This window comes from Bombus vancouverensis, unplaced genomic scaffold (genome assembly GCF_051014615.1).
Source record: "Bombus vancouverensis nearcticus unplaced genomic scaffold, iyBomVanc1_principal scaffold0064, whole genome shotgun sequence".
NCBI classification, from domain to species: Eukaryota; Metazoa; Arthropoda; class Insecta; order Hymenoptera; family Apidae; genus Bombus; species Bombus vancouverensis.
This window is the reverse complement of record NW_027468955.1, coordinates 1-17941: the sequence shown is the minus strand read 5'-3', so window position 1 is coordinate 17941 and position 17941 is coordinate 1. Positions and strand designations below refer to the sequence as shown.

The window sequence follows — 17941 nt, the reverse complement described above, 5'->3', positions numbered from 1 at the left end:
GATGGGGAACAGCAAGTAACTCCAACATCGAAATACTACAACGATTCCAATCGAAAACGCTAAGAGCCTTAATAGACGCACCTTGGTATGTTACCAACGAAACCATCCATCGCGACCTCAAGATACCTACAGTCAAAGAGGAAATAGCAAAATATAGCGACAGATATAGCAAAAGAGTCAAGAAACACCGAAACCCCCTAATCACTGGACTACTCGATACGACGGACCAGATTCGCAGGCTGAAGAGGCACTACCCGCTAGACCTAAACGTTAGATTCATTTAATTATCCAAATTAAGCATATGCACTTACTTATAATACTTATAAATTACACCTATCTATAATAGGTATTAACTTATTGTAAATAAACAGCCATGTCACTGCGCCACGCCAGAAAAATTACTGAAAATTCTCAACGCGAGAATTGATTGTAATTTCAACAAATAAATAAAAAAAAAAAAGCTGTTGCTGTCCCCAAGCGCCAAAATACGTTCTGACTACTATTTTATGTATCTCACAGAAGTATGTCTTCATTCATCATCTCCCATGCCATCCACCAACGTGTTCTTAACATGTTATCTCCTAGTAAAATATTGATGTTGAGTCAGATATCCAACTGAATAATCTTTTCGGTGTCTACTATAAGACATTTAAAACCAAGGCTCGTACACACGTGTGCTTATACGTCAGATGTAATACTTAACACGAAACCTGCTTATATTAATATTAAATTTATGCATAGTAGGATGTTCGACCTTTGTAAAAATGAAATTATAATACATACAGTTTCACCGTGGAAAAGTGAATCTTTCTAGCATGTCCACGCAAATGCAGGGGAGGGGAGGACTGTGCATGCACCAAACAACTTTACGTTCGTAATTTTTCACACAAATGTACAACTGTAGGGAAATAATTATCTCTGATTTTTCGGATGTTATGAATCGACAATATCGCATAACGGAATGCTGTGTTCTACGTATTCTATTTTTGTTACGAAAGTGGTACAAACGAAATCCACATAAGAATAGTACAACAAAATCGGTTGAGGTTAGGTTATCGTGCAGATATCGCGGCTTTTGCATTGGAAATCACGCAACTGCCAGTCTCGTCGTTCCTTGTAAACGAAAGAAAGGTATTGTAATCGGTCGGAATTAACATAAAACTCGTCGCATGCGACCATATGGCCTGAATGTTGAATAAACGAGAGTAGAGCGCGAGCTATGTGATTCTAACCGTTTAGGCGGAAACTAATGATTGTAACCAGAGCCGAGATATATGCCAATATTACTTTGCTCGTGTAACGTCAATTCATATCAGAGACCAGGCCACACACCACGGACAGGATGGCACCCAGATGTCTGCATATCCTTGGCGCGCACCCTCAATAGTCTTAAGTGCCCACCAGGGGCCTTGGCATTTTTATAGTTAAGGTCCTTCGGACCAAGCGAGTATTTCCTGTCTTAAATTTCCCTTTACGTTTATTGTCTACCACGTGTTAGCTTAGAAAGTTGGTTTTCTCCACATCTGGTATGTTCCGTTGGCAACTTTCTCGCGAGGGCGGCTAAAACCCTTCCTGGTCCACCAACCGTCCTATTATCCAATCGGAGATGGTGTCTACTGCCCTCACTTCCTTAACCAAAATTGTCATCAACAAATCCGATAGTCCCGTGTCCTTAGACACACCCACCCCTAGCTTTCCTCAGACACAGTATCGTCAGTAAAACTTCACTTATTCTGTATCCTTAGAATAGTCAACATATCTATGTCGGTCTCTACTCTTATAAGTCGCGTACTTAATGTATTGTTGTAACTAAGTCTTACATAACGTGGTTGGAGTGAATTGTGATTTATGTTAACTCAGTGCGTGTTACATTGTGATTGCTGAATTCATAATAAAGGTTGATTAAAACCAAGTTAATAGTTGTGTTACGACTCAACTATATTTTATTTTCACCAACCAACCCAAAAATTACGTGACACTCGACAAAGCGTATAAGATGAGGAGAGAATCGCGATAAGGTAGAACAAGAGTACGTAAAGCAAGTCTGTCAACTAGATTGAAATCCTATAGCTATAACTACAGTGAATCCATATTCTGGCGAATTGTCTTTTCACAAATGAAGAACGGAATTGATACAATAACTACTGTTCATTCATAACTACTGTTGTAAGAATCTATATATTTGTCTATCTATATCTATATATATCGATCTATATATATTTGTCAGAATGTCATTTTATCAAAAAACCCATCCTCTGTAATCATAGTTTAACGAAGCATAATTAATAGAAGAGGTAGAGCGTTAAGTGGAGATGATTTAATCACAGTTAAGTAGATAAATCTCTATATTAGTCTCTTTAATTAAAATGTCCTACGTTTTATTTGCGTCATTTTTTTTCTTCATCCAATTTAAAATGTTTAAATAACAATAGCCTATACAATATAATTTTATGTAAAAAAATTGATTATACCATGTTTATTACAGATATTTAACATTTTTGTGTACATACAAAATTTAAATTATACCTCGCTTGAGAACAAAAATTCTATTTGTTTTCCTAACATGTACTAATAATTATTGAGCAAACTAGAAAAAGCTGGAGGAGATTACTTAGGAAGATTACTTAGCATCTTATATTCCTGGCAAGAGAAAATGAAAAATTCGTTTCTTCTCTTTGCTTCCCTGTTCCTTCTTTCCTCCTTTTTCCCTTTTTACATCGCTTTGTTTTACATCGCAATTTACATTTATTTGTAAAGTTTGAATCTCCTCGATATTGAAGATGTTGAAGCTGCAAGTATGTATTTCATTTTAATCCATTCGAGACCGAGATTTAATTGTAAGACGATACCTAGGTGTCGGTACGATCTGAATGTTTAGTTGGAATGATTCTGTGTTTTACTCTCTCCAGGGTATCCTTTTCATACTTTGATTTTAAATCGATGACAATCTTAAATAGTATACCTCATATTTTTAAAATATAAAATTATATACTATGTTATTCTATAATGTATTATGTACAGTCATATATATATATATATATATATATATATATATAATAATTCTATATTGAAAAAAATATGAAATTAACATGATATATACATTACTACATAAGTTATATATAAAATATGTATATTATACCCTTGCCTACTGACTGATATGAATTTCTTTCGGTCTCGAATGCGTTAAAAGAGTGCGCAAAGAAGTCGAAATTACTTATTGTAATTAGTAAAACGACCTGAGAGGCAGACAGATACAAGAAAGAAGGAATATTATATTAGCGGCATTATCATGTTTTTGCTCTCTTTAAGTCTTTCATCGAGACAGACAATCTACAGGTATTAATCGACCAATTTCTCCAAGCCGATAACTTCGAATTGATGTTTATATATAAGAAGTGTTATGTGTTAATCTGTCTAAATGTTTAAAAGGTGTTATAAATTAAATGTTGTTAAACGATACGTAAGTGCCTTTTGATCGTAAATTTTACTATCAAGGGGTCTTTTATGTATGCGTAATCATTGTAAATTATAACAATTTATGTGATCGATATTAAAGGTGTTTAAAAGCATGTATTTTTTTCTATATTATTATTCTCCTATATTATTATCCTATATTATTATAGCATTCCTATATTATTATAATATCCAATTACATGTTGATACACAAGATATACAGATTATTATTTATAACATTTTGGTTTTCTTAATTGAGTCATTCATTTAGTACAAATGATAAGAAATTAGTAATAATTCACAAAAAAAGGATATGGTAGTAGAAATATTATAAAAAAACATTTTCTGTTTTAGTGTAGAGTTACTCCTTCTTACAGACAGTGTCGTACAAATCTGTACGTCTCTGAGAAAATGTAGGTATCTGAGCCCTTACTTCCTCAACAACTTTTAGATCTGATAGAAAAAAGAAACATACGAAGTAATAAGTAATGCTTACTAATAAATTCAACAAATACAGAGGAAGATGGCTAAATCGATAAATTAACGAGACTAAAAATTAATTACATCATGGATCTCTCGCTTTTAATTTTAAGCTGTAAATTACCGATATCGGTGACTGCCATATTCTCTTGAGTTTCCAAATCGTAAAGAATCTTTCCCCAGGGATTGGTCAACTGTGTATGTCCCCATGCGACGTAACTTGCTTAAGGAACACGAGCCGGTGATATGCAGGCAACGTATAATTGATTATCATTCGCTCTGAAACGCTGAAGTAATGACCAGTGCAGTGGTCCAGTGGTCATATTGAATGCCGCTGGATATATCAGCATTTGGCAACCTAACCCAGAGAAGCAGGAAATATGAAGCCACCGAATACCAATTAACTTCGTAGTTGCACGATTCACATTCCATCATTTCTGAATATGCGAGGACAGTCCTCTTATTGTGCTTTTAATTCTTTTATTTGTTTCATTTTCAGCAAATATACTGGTTTTTTAAATTAAGCTTCTTTTTATACAGAGTTACAGATTATATTAATTTTATATAGAATATAGTTAAGAAAGATATTTAATTTTTTGCTAGTTAAGTATTGATCGATTAAGTTACTGTACCTTTGTTCCGATAAATGCGTGCCATTTCCTCGAATCTAATATCATAGCAAATGCCAATACCTATTTTGCAGCCCTCCACATCGAACGTCGTTAGGGAGTTACCAGGACTGAGTGAATCACTCTCTCGAAAAGTAATCTTATTAGGAATGTCGATGTCGAATAGATGTACCTAATAACATAAAAATGTAGTCGCTAATTCTATTGCTGCAACTTTTGTAATTTAATATCAAAGTTACCAACTCCTAAACTTTAATTACTTTTTATTTAATAACTGACAGCGTTTTTATCACTTTCTTTTATCAAAAAATCTTATCATTTAATAATGTTTAAAAAGGAGAAAAAATAAGTATAATAATATTTTAAGTATGTGAAAAATTTATACAACAACAAACACATTACAACAAAAATGGGCGTTTCCCGTATCATAACGTATTTTATAAACCGTAAATTATAGAATTGGTTATAGTATACGTATGTACATATGTATATTCCTAAATTATTCCTAGATAGAGTCACTTTCTTCACCCCAATATTTTCAAATTCAAAGCCATAAAGGAATATATTACTTACCTTTCGGTGTTTTGCTATCAACGTTCCATCGGGACCCCAAATAGTACAGGTATTGTACAATTTATCGCCCTCTATTTCAGGCATCGTACCACCAACTACATAGATGTTTTTTTCTTTAGCTGCGTTCGATGAAGCAACGCTCGTTTCATCATCAGGAATACTCTCGGCGTATTTTGGAAAGTACTCTGCATTGCAATATTTCAATTAATGAAAAATAACTGTCTTTTGTTCCAACCATAAATTAAATTGAAATGTTTGTCAGTTTTTTATTTTTTAAATTATTAAAATAACTAAGTTTTATATTTCGACTTAATTAAATATGCAATTACTTAGCTAATACTATATATAATAAATTGTTTCTACAGGTTCAAAATGAAAAATGAATAATTAGAAATATTTAATTACGACAATGCTATTTGTGTTAGCATCAGTGGCTTGTTACTCAACGACTTTGCTAGTACTTTTTGAAACATAAAGTTAGTTTTCAATTAACACTTATACTAGAGGCGGAATTATAAATGCAAAATAATTGATAATACTAATTTATGACTACCTAATTATTAGTATCTTAAAAAATATATTTATACAAAAATCACGATAATCATGAAAATGGGGAAATCCTATATTCTCGAATCAATTCACAATTTATTTTGTATATTAATTAGATTCCGCGCTCATCAGTACGTACTCACTGGCGACATCGAGAAAATGTATCGGCAATTCCTCGTACGACCAGAGGATCGGAAATATCAAAGGATATTATGGCGCAGCGCGAGTGGAGAAACAGAAACATATGAGCTTAACACCGTAATACTCTTATCATAGAAATAGAAGCAGTCCTCAATTCCCGCCCGCTAACTCCTATCTCCACCGATCCAAATGATCTCCTAGCCCTCACTCCCGGACATTTCCTCATTGGCGATTCATTAATGTGCTTACGTGATCGAGATTTCAGAGACATTCCATCGAACCGACTCTCCAAATGGCAGCATATCCAACAGCTTAAACAACATTTTTGGAACCGCTGGCATAAGGAGTATTTGAACGAGCTAACCAACCGCAATAAATGGAGCAAGGGTGGACACAGCATCCAAAAGGGCACAATCGTCATCCTCAGAGAGGACAACGTTCCCTCCATGCATTGGCCTCTGGGCCGAGTTATCAAGGTTCATCCAGGCGCCGATGGTGTCATCCGGACAGCTACAGTTCAGACGGCAAAGAGCATTTTGGATCGGGGCGTCAAAAGGCTTGTCCCACTGCCAATTCAACCCGATCTCGAGAAACCCGAACAACTAGCCACCGAGACGAAATAAGATGGGAACTTCAACCACACCTCCCTAGTTTGATCGGTACCCTCTCAACGGGGGGAGAATGTTACGCCATGCGGCTTACCATAGGTCATATTCTTAACTATCGATCGCGCCACTATAATGTCGCAGACGGATCGTCGCGTCTGCCCGGCAAACAAACATTGTAGTGGCAAGCGCGTGGTTCATTAAGCAGGGCGACTTCCAGAAACGTCGACTCGTGGCCCGTATTTTACCTCGCAGTAAAAGAATGTGGCGTGATCCGAACGTAGTGGGGGTCGCCTTCCAGAAAAAACGAAAAAAATCGAAAGGCGTTCAGAACTTTTCGAGAAGTCGAACCGTCAACACATGTGGTATGTCGCGCATTACTTATCAACCAAAACGCAGTTACATTTTTTTTGTTCCTTTTATATCTTTCTAGTTAATAAGTTGTTGAAATAAACATTAATTTATTTGTGTTAATTCTGTGGAATTTCATTGAACTACCCTTATTATCATAATCGAAATAAGGGGATCGATCAGTTCGTGGCGTCGATTATTTAATCGTAACGGGAACTTACAACTCTCGTTGACGTGCTATCTCGCGATCGCGTCTCTCCGCGAACGGTCGAAACAAAATGATTCACTAAAAACTGTCCTGAATTCCTAAGAATTTATTTACCGCAAAACTGACAAAGTGTTTATTTAAAAAATGAGGTTGAAGGTAGTCCTTTTCTTTCATTTCATTCATTTTCATTTTCTTTCTTAAGTATGGCTAACACAATATCTAATCAATTAAAATTTTATATTTTCACGTGAAAAGTTTCTTTAGATAATTATTATCAACATGATGACTAACTCTTACGGATTAATACGTGTCTGTAGGGCAATCCTGTGGACTTGATCGGCTTTTTACTTCGAAAGTTGAGTAATCGGTGTCGCTTTCTTACGCATCTTTGAACTGCATAAATGTTTTAAAATTGTTTGATCCAGAATGTACCACACCGGACAATCAAGAAGGCAGGTGCCTTGACTACAGAAAATGTAAACCTCTGCAAGAAATATGGCAGATACAGTACCGTACAGCCACCGATTTTTATAGACGATCAGTGTGCAGATACCAGGGCAATGTTACGATCGTTTGCTGTCCGAACGATCCAAACAAAGAGAAGAGAGAAATTTTAATAAAAACTGTGTATAAGTATAAGGCTTTGCGACCACCATACCGTGGTTTTAGCAACGTCTCTCATACCAGGGTGGTCGATGGTAAACCAGCTGAACTTGGTACGTTTTATGTCTTTCTTTCCGATTAATAATAAGCCATTTACTGCAAAGAATGAACTTTAAAGGCATTAAACAGCACATCAATGTACATTTCAATTAGACTAAATAATAATGCTATGATTTTATCGGTAGTAACTTTACTTATTAACTTGAATTATTTCTTTCTTTTACTTCATGTTAGGAAGAGTATCTTTTTGCTTGAAATAAAAAATTGATATAGGAGTAATAATATGGATAGAGATCAAAAACTGTTAGGGCAGAAATTACACGTTTGAACTTTATAGTTCAGTATAGTTCAAATAGAAATTATATAGAATTATTTAATAATTTGTATTCCACTGGAATAAAAATTTAATTTCTGTCTTTATCAAATCTCTATTTCAGAGTATTTGTACGTATGTACTTATCGTCTGCTGTATGATCGAATATCGAATAGGTAATAATCGTTGTTACTCGTTATGTGAGAAAAAATTATGTATATTCACAACTATGACTATTGCATTTTAGGCGCTTGGCCATGGATCGCTGCATTAGGTTTTCGTAATTCCCGAAACCCAGACAAACCACTATGGAAGTGCGGAGGTTCCCTGATATCGGCTAGGCATGTTTTGACCGCAGCACATTGTGCACATATGGATGGAATAGAAAACATACACAATCATAATATTGCCATTCTTAGATTGGTGGAGGAGGTGCCATTTTCGAGTAACTCCTCAATATATATATATATATATATATATGCTATTGAGTATTACTGAAGTATCATATCCTGAAATTTCTTACTGTACACATATATTGTGTCATAAAGCGTGTACAATTCTTTCTCATACTTTTGGTCATTCGTTTCCTGCATTTTCATTTATTTTTTTATTTTTCAGGGTACGTATATCCCATTTGTACGAAAGAGCCCCTACGAAAGAGCAACTTCGTCGGCTATAACCCCCTTGTTGCTGGATGGGGAGCGTTAAGATATAGTAAGTGATATCAATTTTATAATAAAATTAAACAGTTCCAGTCTTAAATATCTTTCTTATTTTCTTCGTAGGACGACCACGACGTAATGCATTAATGGAAGTTCAAATGCCAGTGATTAAGAACGCCGAATGCAAAATAGCTTATTCCAAATTTCCTAATGCACCTGATATCACTGATGGTATAATATGCGCCGAACATGCTCAGGGTGGAGAGGATTCTTGTACCGTAATTAAGTTACAGAGTTACTACAAACTATACGGTATCTGAAGACACGTCAATTCGAATTAACATCAAATCGACGTCTTAAACATTAGAAATAATAGATAAACACAATTTAATAGTTTTGCCCACTTCTCACACCTCATTATGGTATTTAATCTAATTTCCTTCTAATCTTAGTTTTGCTCAAAATACATATAACATGTACATTATAAATTGGAGTATTTCTATACACAAATCAATAGAAGATTATTACTGTATATAAGTATAATTTCAATACAATTCGATCGATATATTTCAGTATCTTTGATTAAAAATTTAACGATCCTTTCAGGCTGACCGCTGCGGACCACTGCTGATACAACATGAATTAACCTCGTATTTAATAGGTATTGTGTCTTACGCTTATAAGTGCGGCACAGCTGGCTATCCCAGCGTTTACACTAGGGTCACATCGTACCTTGACTTCATTCTCCAAGCGATGCAATAATATGATATTACTGTTCCATAAATATCATTGTGTAAAAAACGTAAAGTTGGATTTTCTTATTGTGGAGATAAGAAACAGCTCAAATTTACATTGTTTTGTACGTTACAAATTATAGGCTTAAAATGTACGAAATGTAACTTTGAAACGACACTAATTTTTTACGCACGATAAACCTCCACGACTTAGGTATGTAAAGATGATAAACGTATATTAATTCTATTAATTTGGTAATAATAAACCAACTTTCTGAGAAGTTCTGTAAATTTCGTTTCTGTTGTATCAAGAGAATAATGGAATATTCCACTTAGATCGTATACTTCTTGTATGTACATACAAAATTTTCCGGCTAATCTAAAACACTTTATAAGATAGAGAGCTTCTGGAGATTCGGACACAGAGAGTGCATAAAATACAAGATAAGTCTCGTGTCTTTCAAAATTATTTTTTATTCGCTAAAAACGTCCTGTGTACTCATGCAATCACATGCAACCTCGAAACTTCGCTTATTTTTTATCACTTTCCAATTCAATACACTGTTTCTGCATTTTTGGCTATATGTAAGAGAAATTTCCATTCAGCCAAGGGTGTACTTACAGATTATAGATTCCTATACGACTCTCGGTAAAAATTTATCCGCACTCCAGATAGTTAAAACTTCTGTCCACCGTATTGATCCATCTGCACTCTTCGTATGACGTCAATATCTGTTCATTGCTGCTGCGTAGGTTTCATTGTGTTACGTCAATTCGTTTGTGACCGTTGCACGAGTAATGGCGCTTTGCAATGGTGATTTGCAGGAAAACAGTGCAGGATGCTGTGATTCGTTTCTTGTGGTCGAAGGTTATGTTTGATGCCTATATTTATCAAAGATTTAATGCACATTATGGAGAAAGTGTTTTGTCACGAAGTGTGTTTGAATGGGCACAAAAGTTCAAAGAAGATCGCAGAAGTGTTATGAAAAAACAGCTGGACGCCCGTCCACATCCACGATGACAACATTGAACGTGCTCATGAACTTATGCTCTATGGAATAGACGAGTGACACTGGATAATGTGGCAAATCATTTGCAAATCAGCCACGGCTCTGCTTATGCAATAGTGCACGACAGATTTGGGTTTTAAAAAGTTTGTGCGAGATGGATGCCGAAAAAGCTAATGAAAAGGTGAAGACGACGATGCATTCGTGGTTCGCAGCTCAGCCCAAAACATTTTTTAATGAGAAAATACGAAGGTCCTTCGGCAAATGGACAAAGTGTATACAGAAATTGAGTGATTACGTCAAAAAATGATGTATGTCTTTTTTGACAATTGCTTAAAATAAATTCTACACCGACAGAGCGGGTAACTTTTTACTCACCCTCGTAAGACACTTAAATTTCCAATCTATTATGATGAATAAAAGAGCTTATACTATTAAATCTAATTGTATTTTGTTGCATGAGAGTACACGTGTATGTGATGTACATTACCTTTATATCCCCTTGAACGCTTCAATATTGCGCATATATACTATATTTTGTACAGCTTCTATAAAATTTTGTATGTTTGTTTAGGCTGTTAATCTAGAGGCTGGAGTACAAAGAAGTGGCACAATGATGTGGGCTGATGACATTTATAATTATCAAGGAATCACCCCTACATTCGCTCAGGTATATATCGTTGACTATAATGTATTTAACATATATGATTGTTAGAATATTAATAATTAATTTTTAATTCTATCAGAATTTTAATGAAACTGTCCCTTGGGAAGGAAGAACTGATACCTTGATATCACGGTTTGTACATCCTATATATACGACAAATTTTAGAACATTATATAACGAAGAACCAGATCGCCGTGGCCATGTGATGTGAATAAAAGGACTTGAATTTGATGATATTTTTATAATGTTAGATAACATAACTAAGTATCTTCACAGTAAGATAGGATGACATGGTTTACATGATCTTAATGTTGTTCACTTGAGTGATGATATTATAAGGAAAAGTGTAATATCACAGGTAGGATGATTCATAATTTAGAACTACTAACTCGTGTATGTATTAAAAATTAAAGAAATATATTAAATTTTATAGGATATTTATGTTTAGTAACCAGTAATTCAGAGATTGGTATTCATGGTTACTATAACGAGGCTGTAGAAACGCACCCTTTCTTCTTTGCAAATGGTCCTGTATTTATGTCTAAGCCGAAACTGGAACCTCTGAATAATTTAGATTTATTCTTGTTATTTTCTAAAATACTTATCTACAGTATACCATAAGGAATGATACCGTATCGCACCTAATCAAGTGCCTTAAGAAACATCAACAGGATATCACAGTAATCCCTTATCGACTGATATGTAAGTAAAAGTTATGTGTCATTGTTATACACAGTTATGTGTTAGTGTTATACACAGTTATTTATCATTTTCTATTAATTCAGTTGTAGCCACTACAATATCTATGACACTGGTAGTAATTATGAGAACAATAATGATGTTCTATAAGAGGAAATGATGATTAGGAACAAAAACTTACAGGTAAGTCAAAGTATATGTTATTTGCCATTTGAAAAGAAAGTTACTAACTTAGAATTTTTTGATAAATAATAATTGTGCAAAATATATTGGATTTCAAATTTGTCAAAAATTGAAATTTAAGAAGCATTGTAATAATATAACATTAATATTTTGATTTTTCAGGAGATATCATGCGGTGGATGGATAATATGTAAAAAATATTAAGCAGTATATGAATTTTCATATTGCGTAGAGATAACAAAATGAATTTTAAAAAATGTCGACATGGTAATAAGAAATAGCATCATGACAAAGAATATATAAAGACAGTTTCATTTTTTATAAATAAAAATTTGTTGTTCCAGATTTTGAAATATAGTGAAACGTTTAATTAGTATCTTAATATCTTTAAATAATTATTATTTTAGAATCAATTGTAATTGTATCATACGTACTTTTGAATTCGTGCAAGAACATATGTAATTTTGAAGTAGTTATTATTAGGAAATTGTTAGACGCGAACAGTATGCGAGAAGTTAGTATGCAGTGTAATAATTATCAATCAAAACACAAGAATTAAATTCTTGAGGAAAAAATTTCCGGAATTTCTTATTTACACGATTATAAAGAAATCCATAATAAAAAGGAGTTGCTTTCTAATACTTCTCTTCCTTGTAATGCCTATGTTAATGATAACGAGGTTCGACTTTTTGTTTTTAGAGGGATACTGGAAAATTTGAAAGTACAGTACCATTGGGAAGAAAATCACGATATTGAAAACGATATTTGCAAGTAAATTTCCAAAAAATCTGTTTTCAAATTTTCGCTTTCTATTTCACATTAAAAGAAAGGGCTGCCTTCTTTCTCTGCAAGACAAAACAAACATTCTGAATCTCGTATCAATGAATGATGTCAATAAGTTATTTTTCTTTTCAGATTGAACAATATTCCAGATTTATTCATAATTTCATACTACGCGAAGAATAGACTTTCATAGGTATATAAAGGAAATATTAAGTATAGGAAAACTCTTTTTCGTTGTAGGTGACATATGCTTCACGGTTGAACACGTGTATTTTTGAACACATATAAATGAAAAAGTATTCTTATGGAGAAAAAGAATTGATACCTTCGATTGACATTAGATAATGTATATAAACTTATGAACAATCACTATCGGTTTGTATTTTAGGTGCACACGCAGATTTGTTGGAATTCTTATAAAATGTACATCCTGTACGAACGTTTTATTCTTCCAAATTTTACGATACTATGTCTCATATAATAACTATATGGATTAAACGTAATATAAATGATCCGAAAATAGACTCGAACGACATTAATTGTCTTTCTATTTATACCAATATCGAAAATACAAGTAAAGCCGGAGCAATAGTATGCAAGAATGGACTATTTATTATTTTAAACCAAATCATAGCATATTCAGAATGCACAGTATTATCATGAAATGTAAATGAATCAGTTGTAAACGAACGATTTCACTGTAAAATCGTTGCCTCCTTTTTTTCATCTGAAATATAGCAGCAATGAGTACATTCTTTTAATATATAATAAAACGAGATATCTTTATAAAGTTACATATGTCATCACTGGTAACTGTTATCTCGTATGACACCAAATATACCGTTAGTATGGAATGATATTTTTATGAAGATATACTTTAATGATAGATTTTATGAATGAAACGTTATATAAGAAAAATTATCTCTTGTCATTCTATGAAGTGTAGTAGCTAACGAAGATTAATTTTACGAAGTATTGGAGCAAAAGAGAATTAAAAAATTAAAAAGATCTAAATAAGATTGTTCGTGTGGCTTAATTATCTCAATTCTGGTACACCACTTGTTACATTCTAACTAATTAGCGCTAAACAATAACTTGCAAATATTAAAGATATTAACACCTTAATATTAACACCTAAAGGTTTTCAGGAAATTTTATAACATTTGATTATTGTATATCTAGTCATTGATTGATAAAATTTCTTGTATAAGCATAGATCGAGGTTGACGTCATACGCAGATTGCATATCATTGACAGGTATCGTTTTAATTTATTTTATGGCTAGAATCATTTGAATATTATACGAATAATTATTTCCATTCGAACGATTAATAAATCACGTACCTATAAAAGATATATTATGAAAAAGACGTGACGAAACAAAAAAATATTGGAAATTCCGTTGTCATTAGATCAATTATTTTTGCAATGATTTTTATTTCCATGTAATTACATATGAAATGGGTAATTCATTAACATCTCCTCGAATCGAATATAATTCGTTACACTTCACAACGATTCAAATAATGGACGGGAAATATATAATAAGTTTCCTGTCCTTGCGTTAAAATAGTACTGTACAAATCAGATGATACAGGAAATACCCAAAAAACCCAATTACATCCACATTGCATGACAGCACACTTGCAATGGATTTTTGTGATTTCAATGTCACAGACAATGACACAACTAATCAGAACACGTTCGAGGCTATAGACATTGAAATTACCGCGTGTTTAATACGTTTAAAGCATAAATCTAAATTTCACGCGATTATTTCTTTGTACATTGTGAAACTCTTAAATTATCTTAATCGAATAAATAATCCTAATGTAATAAAACATCTTGAAATAGACCTAAATATCTGAAACAGAAACTCGAAGGATAAGAAATCCTAAAAGGTACTAATCCTAAAATAACAAACTCCTAAATAATAAACAAGTGATAAAACCTGTTATAAATAATAAACCTTAACTGGAATAATCAAATCCTAACTAATCGAAAATAAAATAAGGCAAGCAATTCTTAATCTTTCAAGTAATTTTTCCGAAAACACAGAAAGATAGAGAAATTAAAAAGACGCAGCACAAATTGCAGCACAATGAAAGTTTCAGAGCGATGAATACGATCGTATTAAACTAAATAATTTTCAAAAGTGAAATTACACTGAAACGTATATCGATGATATTTGTCATTTCTACGATCTGTTTCGCTTGATCGTGCTTCTTTTCTGATGTAAATTCAATTTATAATACGAACTAAGTTTCCTTTATTATTATTAGTCCTGCGTCTTTTTAATTCGTCACTTCTTTTATTTCAGAACAATGACGGGCTCCAAGATGCTGTTCGGATGTTTGGCGTTAATTGCTTTTCTGCATCCATTAGTTCACGTTTGTACTTCGAGTAGTACAGCTCAAGGTTTGTACTTCGAGTTGTGTTTTTCCATGCACTTCAAATTCCAATACGATCTGGTCACGTGGCCTTCGTACAATTTCGAAATTTTACCTGTTTGGTAATCGTCAATGAAAAAAGAAGTTATGCGTGACCTCAACACATTGAAACAATTTTTATGATTTTTTATTTGTCGGTTGGTCAGCAAGTTAATGGAAAAATTTCACTTAACTATTCGCGTTAATTTCTTCGGTTTAACTTTTGGGAAATGCTTCGTTAGCTTCGGGAATATTCCAACGATTCGTTTTACGTACAAAATAAGCATGATAAATATTACATCACGGTAATGTAATATCGGAATATATTAAAGGTGTAATTTTGTCCGATTAATTATAATTTATTAATAATGGATTGAAAATACAGATATTAGTTAGACAGAGAAACGATGTTTGATTAACAGGAAAACTAAATGCAACGCTCGTATTTACAACAAATAACTTGACAACTATTTGGTAACTCTCTCTCTCTCTCTCTCTCTCTCACTCTCTCTCACTAGCAACTCTAACACTCGACAACACTCGCAACTCAATTCTAACGACTCTATGCTTCGACGTCTCGATCAACTCTGATTCTCGCAACACGCACACTTTTCGATTCGCCTTGGATAGCGAAACCGTCCTTCTTCTAACGTTGTCTATTGTTTCCCTCATACCTATGTAAGAACTACCAACTACGTGCCTTTAGTCACGTAGGCACTCTTAAATGTAAACGAACCACAGAAACACGACGTACACGGTTTTTCTATTTTCAGCCGATCTCCAATCAAAGCTATTCTACGATATTACAATCGGCCTTTCCTGACAATCACATCTGCCCTCAGATGTGCTCATCATCGCCGCTCGCACTTACATCACTATCGTCAGCATTCCACCATTTCATGTGATCGGCTGCCGTGGAAGTTGTACGTGGCCCTTCGTGCTCCCCCTCTCGCTGCACTATGTATCGGTCATTTCGCAGGACTTTTATCACCCGATACGGTCCAAGAAACTTCGGATGCAGCTTTAGCCCGGGACCCCTCTGCATCCTCTCGATTGCCACTAGATCTCCCGTCCTGTATGCTGTCGCCTTCTTGCGTCTCCTGTTATACGCCCGCTTGTTTCGGATTTGGATCTCCTCAATCCGTCTCTTTGCGTCCGCACGCAGCTGATTTCGTTCCTCTTGGAACACCGCGGCCTGTTCGTCCTCGATGCTACTGCTCCTCTTTCGCTCTTCCTCTATCTTCCTCTCCGTTCTTTGTTTACCCATTTCACTCTTGTCAGGGGCTTTGATCGTCGTGGCAGCATCGTGACATTTTCGTAGGCTCGGTTCATGGAAGACGTTAACAACTTACCATCTACCGAGACTATGATCTCTTCTTTTTCGAATGTCTTCACGTTCATCGTGTCCTCGACAATCCCATCGTCGTCCTCGTCATCCACATCCTCTGTATATCGAATCTTCGTATCGATATTATTGGAGGGATTCCGCGCGTGCGACTTCCCTTGTCTTTTCATTCGCCTTGCATTCACTCTCTTCGAGTCTATCCGAAAACTTGAAACAACCCTCACACCCGCAACGCTATCCTTCTCAGTAAATTCGCAAATATCATCAACAACATCCTGTTGCTGTTGTTTAGCCAGATTCTTCCTCCTCGTGATGTTCGCTAAGTCCTCCTGCTGGCCGCAAGAATCCGACGAGGACACCATCTCGTGGTCCACTTTACCAATCACCACGTGTCTTGCCACTATTCTCCGTTCCTCCGACACTTGCTGCACAGCTGCCCGATACTTCTTCAAAACTTCTGCTAACTCTTCTTTATTTTCTTCCAATTGCGACAGTAGCTCAGTTCGTTCGCGACTAGCTACATTAATCACGATCTTCTGCTTCGGAACGTTGCCGCAGTACTTCCTGCAACGAAGCCCGCGTCTCATTCGGTTCTTGCTCCAGTGCCTGTTTCGCTTTAACTGCAACTGCTCTAGCGCATTCTGCATCTTCTAACTGGTTCTTCAGCTGTCGTAAAGCTGCTTTACCCGTCGAGTCACCTTTCGATCTCTCTGGCATCGTTTGAGCGTCTCTTAGCAATGCTTTGGTTCTCTTCAAATCTCTTTTTAGACTATGTTGCATGTCCTTAACGTGTGACAAATCTATCTCACTCGCCTGTGTCTCTACATCTATCTTGAGGACTTCCGGACACTCATCGGGATTTTCGTCCTTTATTCTACTAATAAAAGATTCTCCCCCTTTTGTACTTATTTCAACAGTGTCCAAAAAGTCTGCGCCAATAATAAGCGAATGTTGCATCACTGTGTCTGGAACTACGTGTATGGTTATACAGTACGACCCATTGTCTATAATAATGTTCGTCGAAAATTTCCCGAGCGTAAAATTCCTTCCGGAACCGACACCGCCAAATCCAACGATTTTCACATGCTGATCTGCTCGCATTAGAGTCAGCTCACTACCGGTGTCTATCAACGCGCTCAATTCGAAATTTTCCATCTTAACATCCTTACCACGCCTTGTTTGTAACGACCGAAACACGCTGTAAACTTTTTTTGACGGCTCACCCAGTGCCTTGTCGCATTTTGATGCGATGTGTCCGTACTCCCTACATTTGAAGCATTTAGGTTCTCTCGACTTGCTCGGACACTCCGCACACACGTGCTCCGCATCACCGCAATTGTAGCATCGCGCCTTCCTCGCATCTCCAGATCGACCGGGTTCCTTGTTCCTCTCGGTTTCGGACAGCTTCGCCACCGGCTTTACCCTGCTACTCTTCGGCTCCTCAAATTTCGTCCTCATCTCCATATC

The 17941-nt window shown here is 35.2% G+C and overlaps 1 protein-coding gene and 1 long non-coding RNA gene across 3 annotated transcripts; one reads left to right on the top strand and one right to left on the bottom strand.

Annotated features, from left to right (window-relative positions):
- Positions 1–2297: 2297 nt before the first annotated feature.
- Positions 2298–4837, bottom strand: LOC143304923 (uncharacterized). Its single transcript, XR_013061593.1, has 2 exons — positions 4058–4837; positions 2298–3906 (listed from the first exon to the last, which is right to left on the bottom strand). It is a non-coding gene; the product is annotated as an uncharacterized LOC143304923 (long non-coding RNA).
- Positions 4838–7571: 2734 nt separating this feature from the next.
- On the top strand, positions 7572–13719 carry LOC143304922 (venom serine protease Bi-VSP-like). 2 transcript variants are annotated; one of them, XM_076627460.1, is made up of 10 exons: positions 7572–7705; positions 8090–8141; positions 8213–8410; positions 8584–8679; positions 8751–9575; positions 10187–10730; positions 10943–11038; positions 11115–11917; positions 12080–12688; positions 12833–13719. In XM_076627460.1, exons 1-5 carry the CDS (start codon positions 7685–7687, stop codon positions 8945–8947), a joined length of 564 nt encoding a protein of 187 aa, XP_076483575.1. In that variant the 5' UTR covers positions 7572–7684; the 3' UTR covers positions 8948–9575; positions 10187–10730; positions 10943–11038; positions 11115–11917; positions 12080–12688; positions 12833–13719. The 2 variants fall into 2 exon arrangements, 1 of the variants encoding a protein (XP_076483575.1); XR_013061592.1 differs by lacking the exons at positions 7572–7705; positions 8090–8141; positions 8213–8410; positions 8584–8679; positions 8751–9575 and adding an exon at positions 10009–10110 and having other exon boundaries at positions 12080–13719.
- The last annotated feature ends 4222 nt before the right edge of the window (positions 13720–17941 follow it).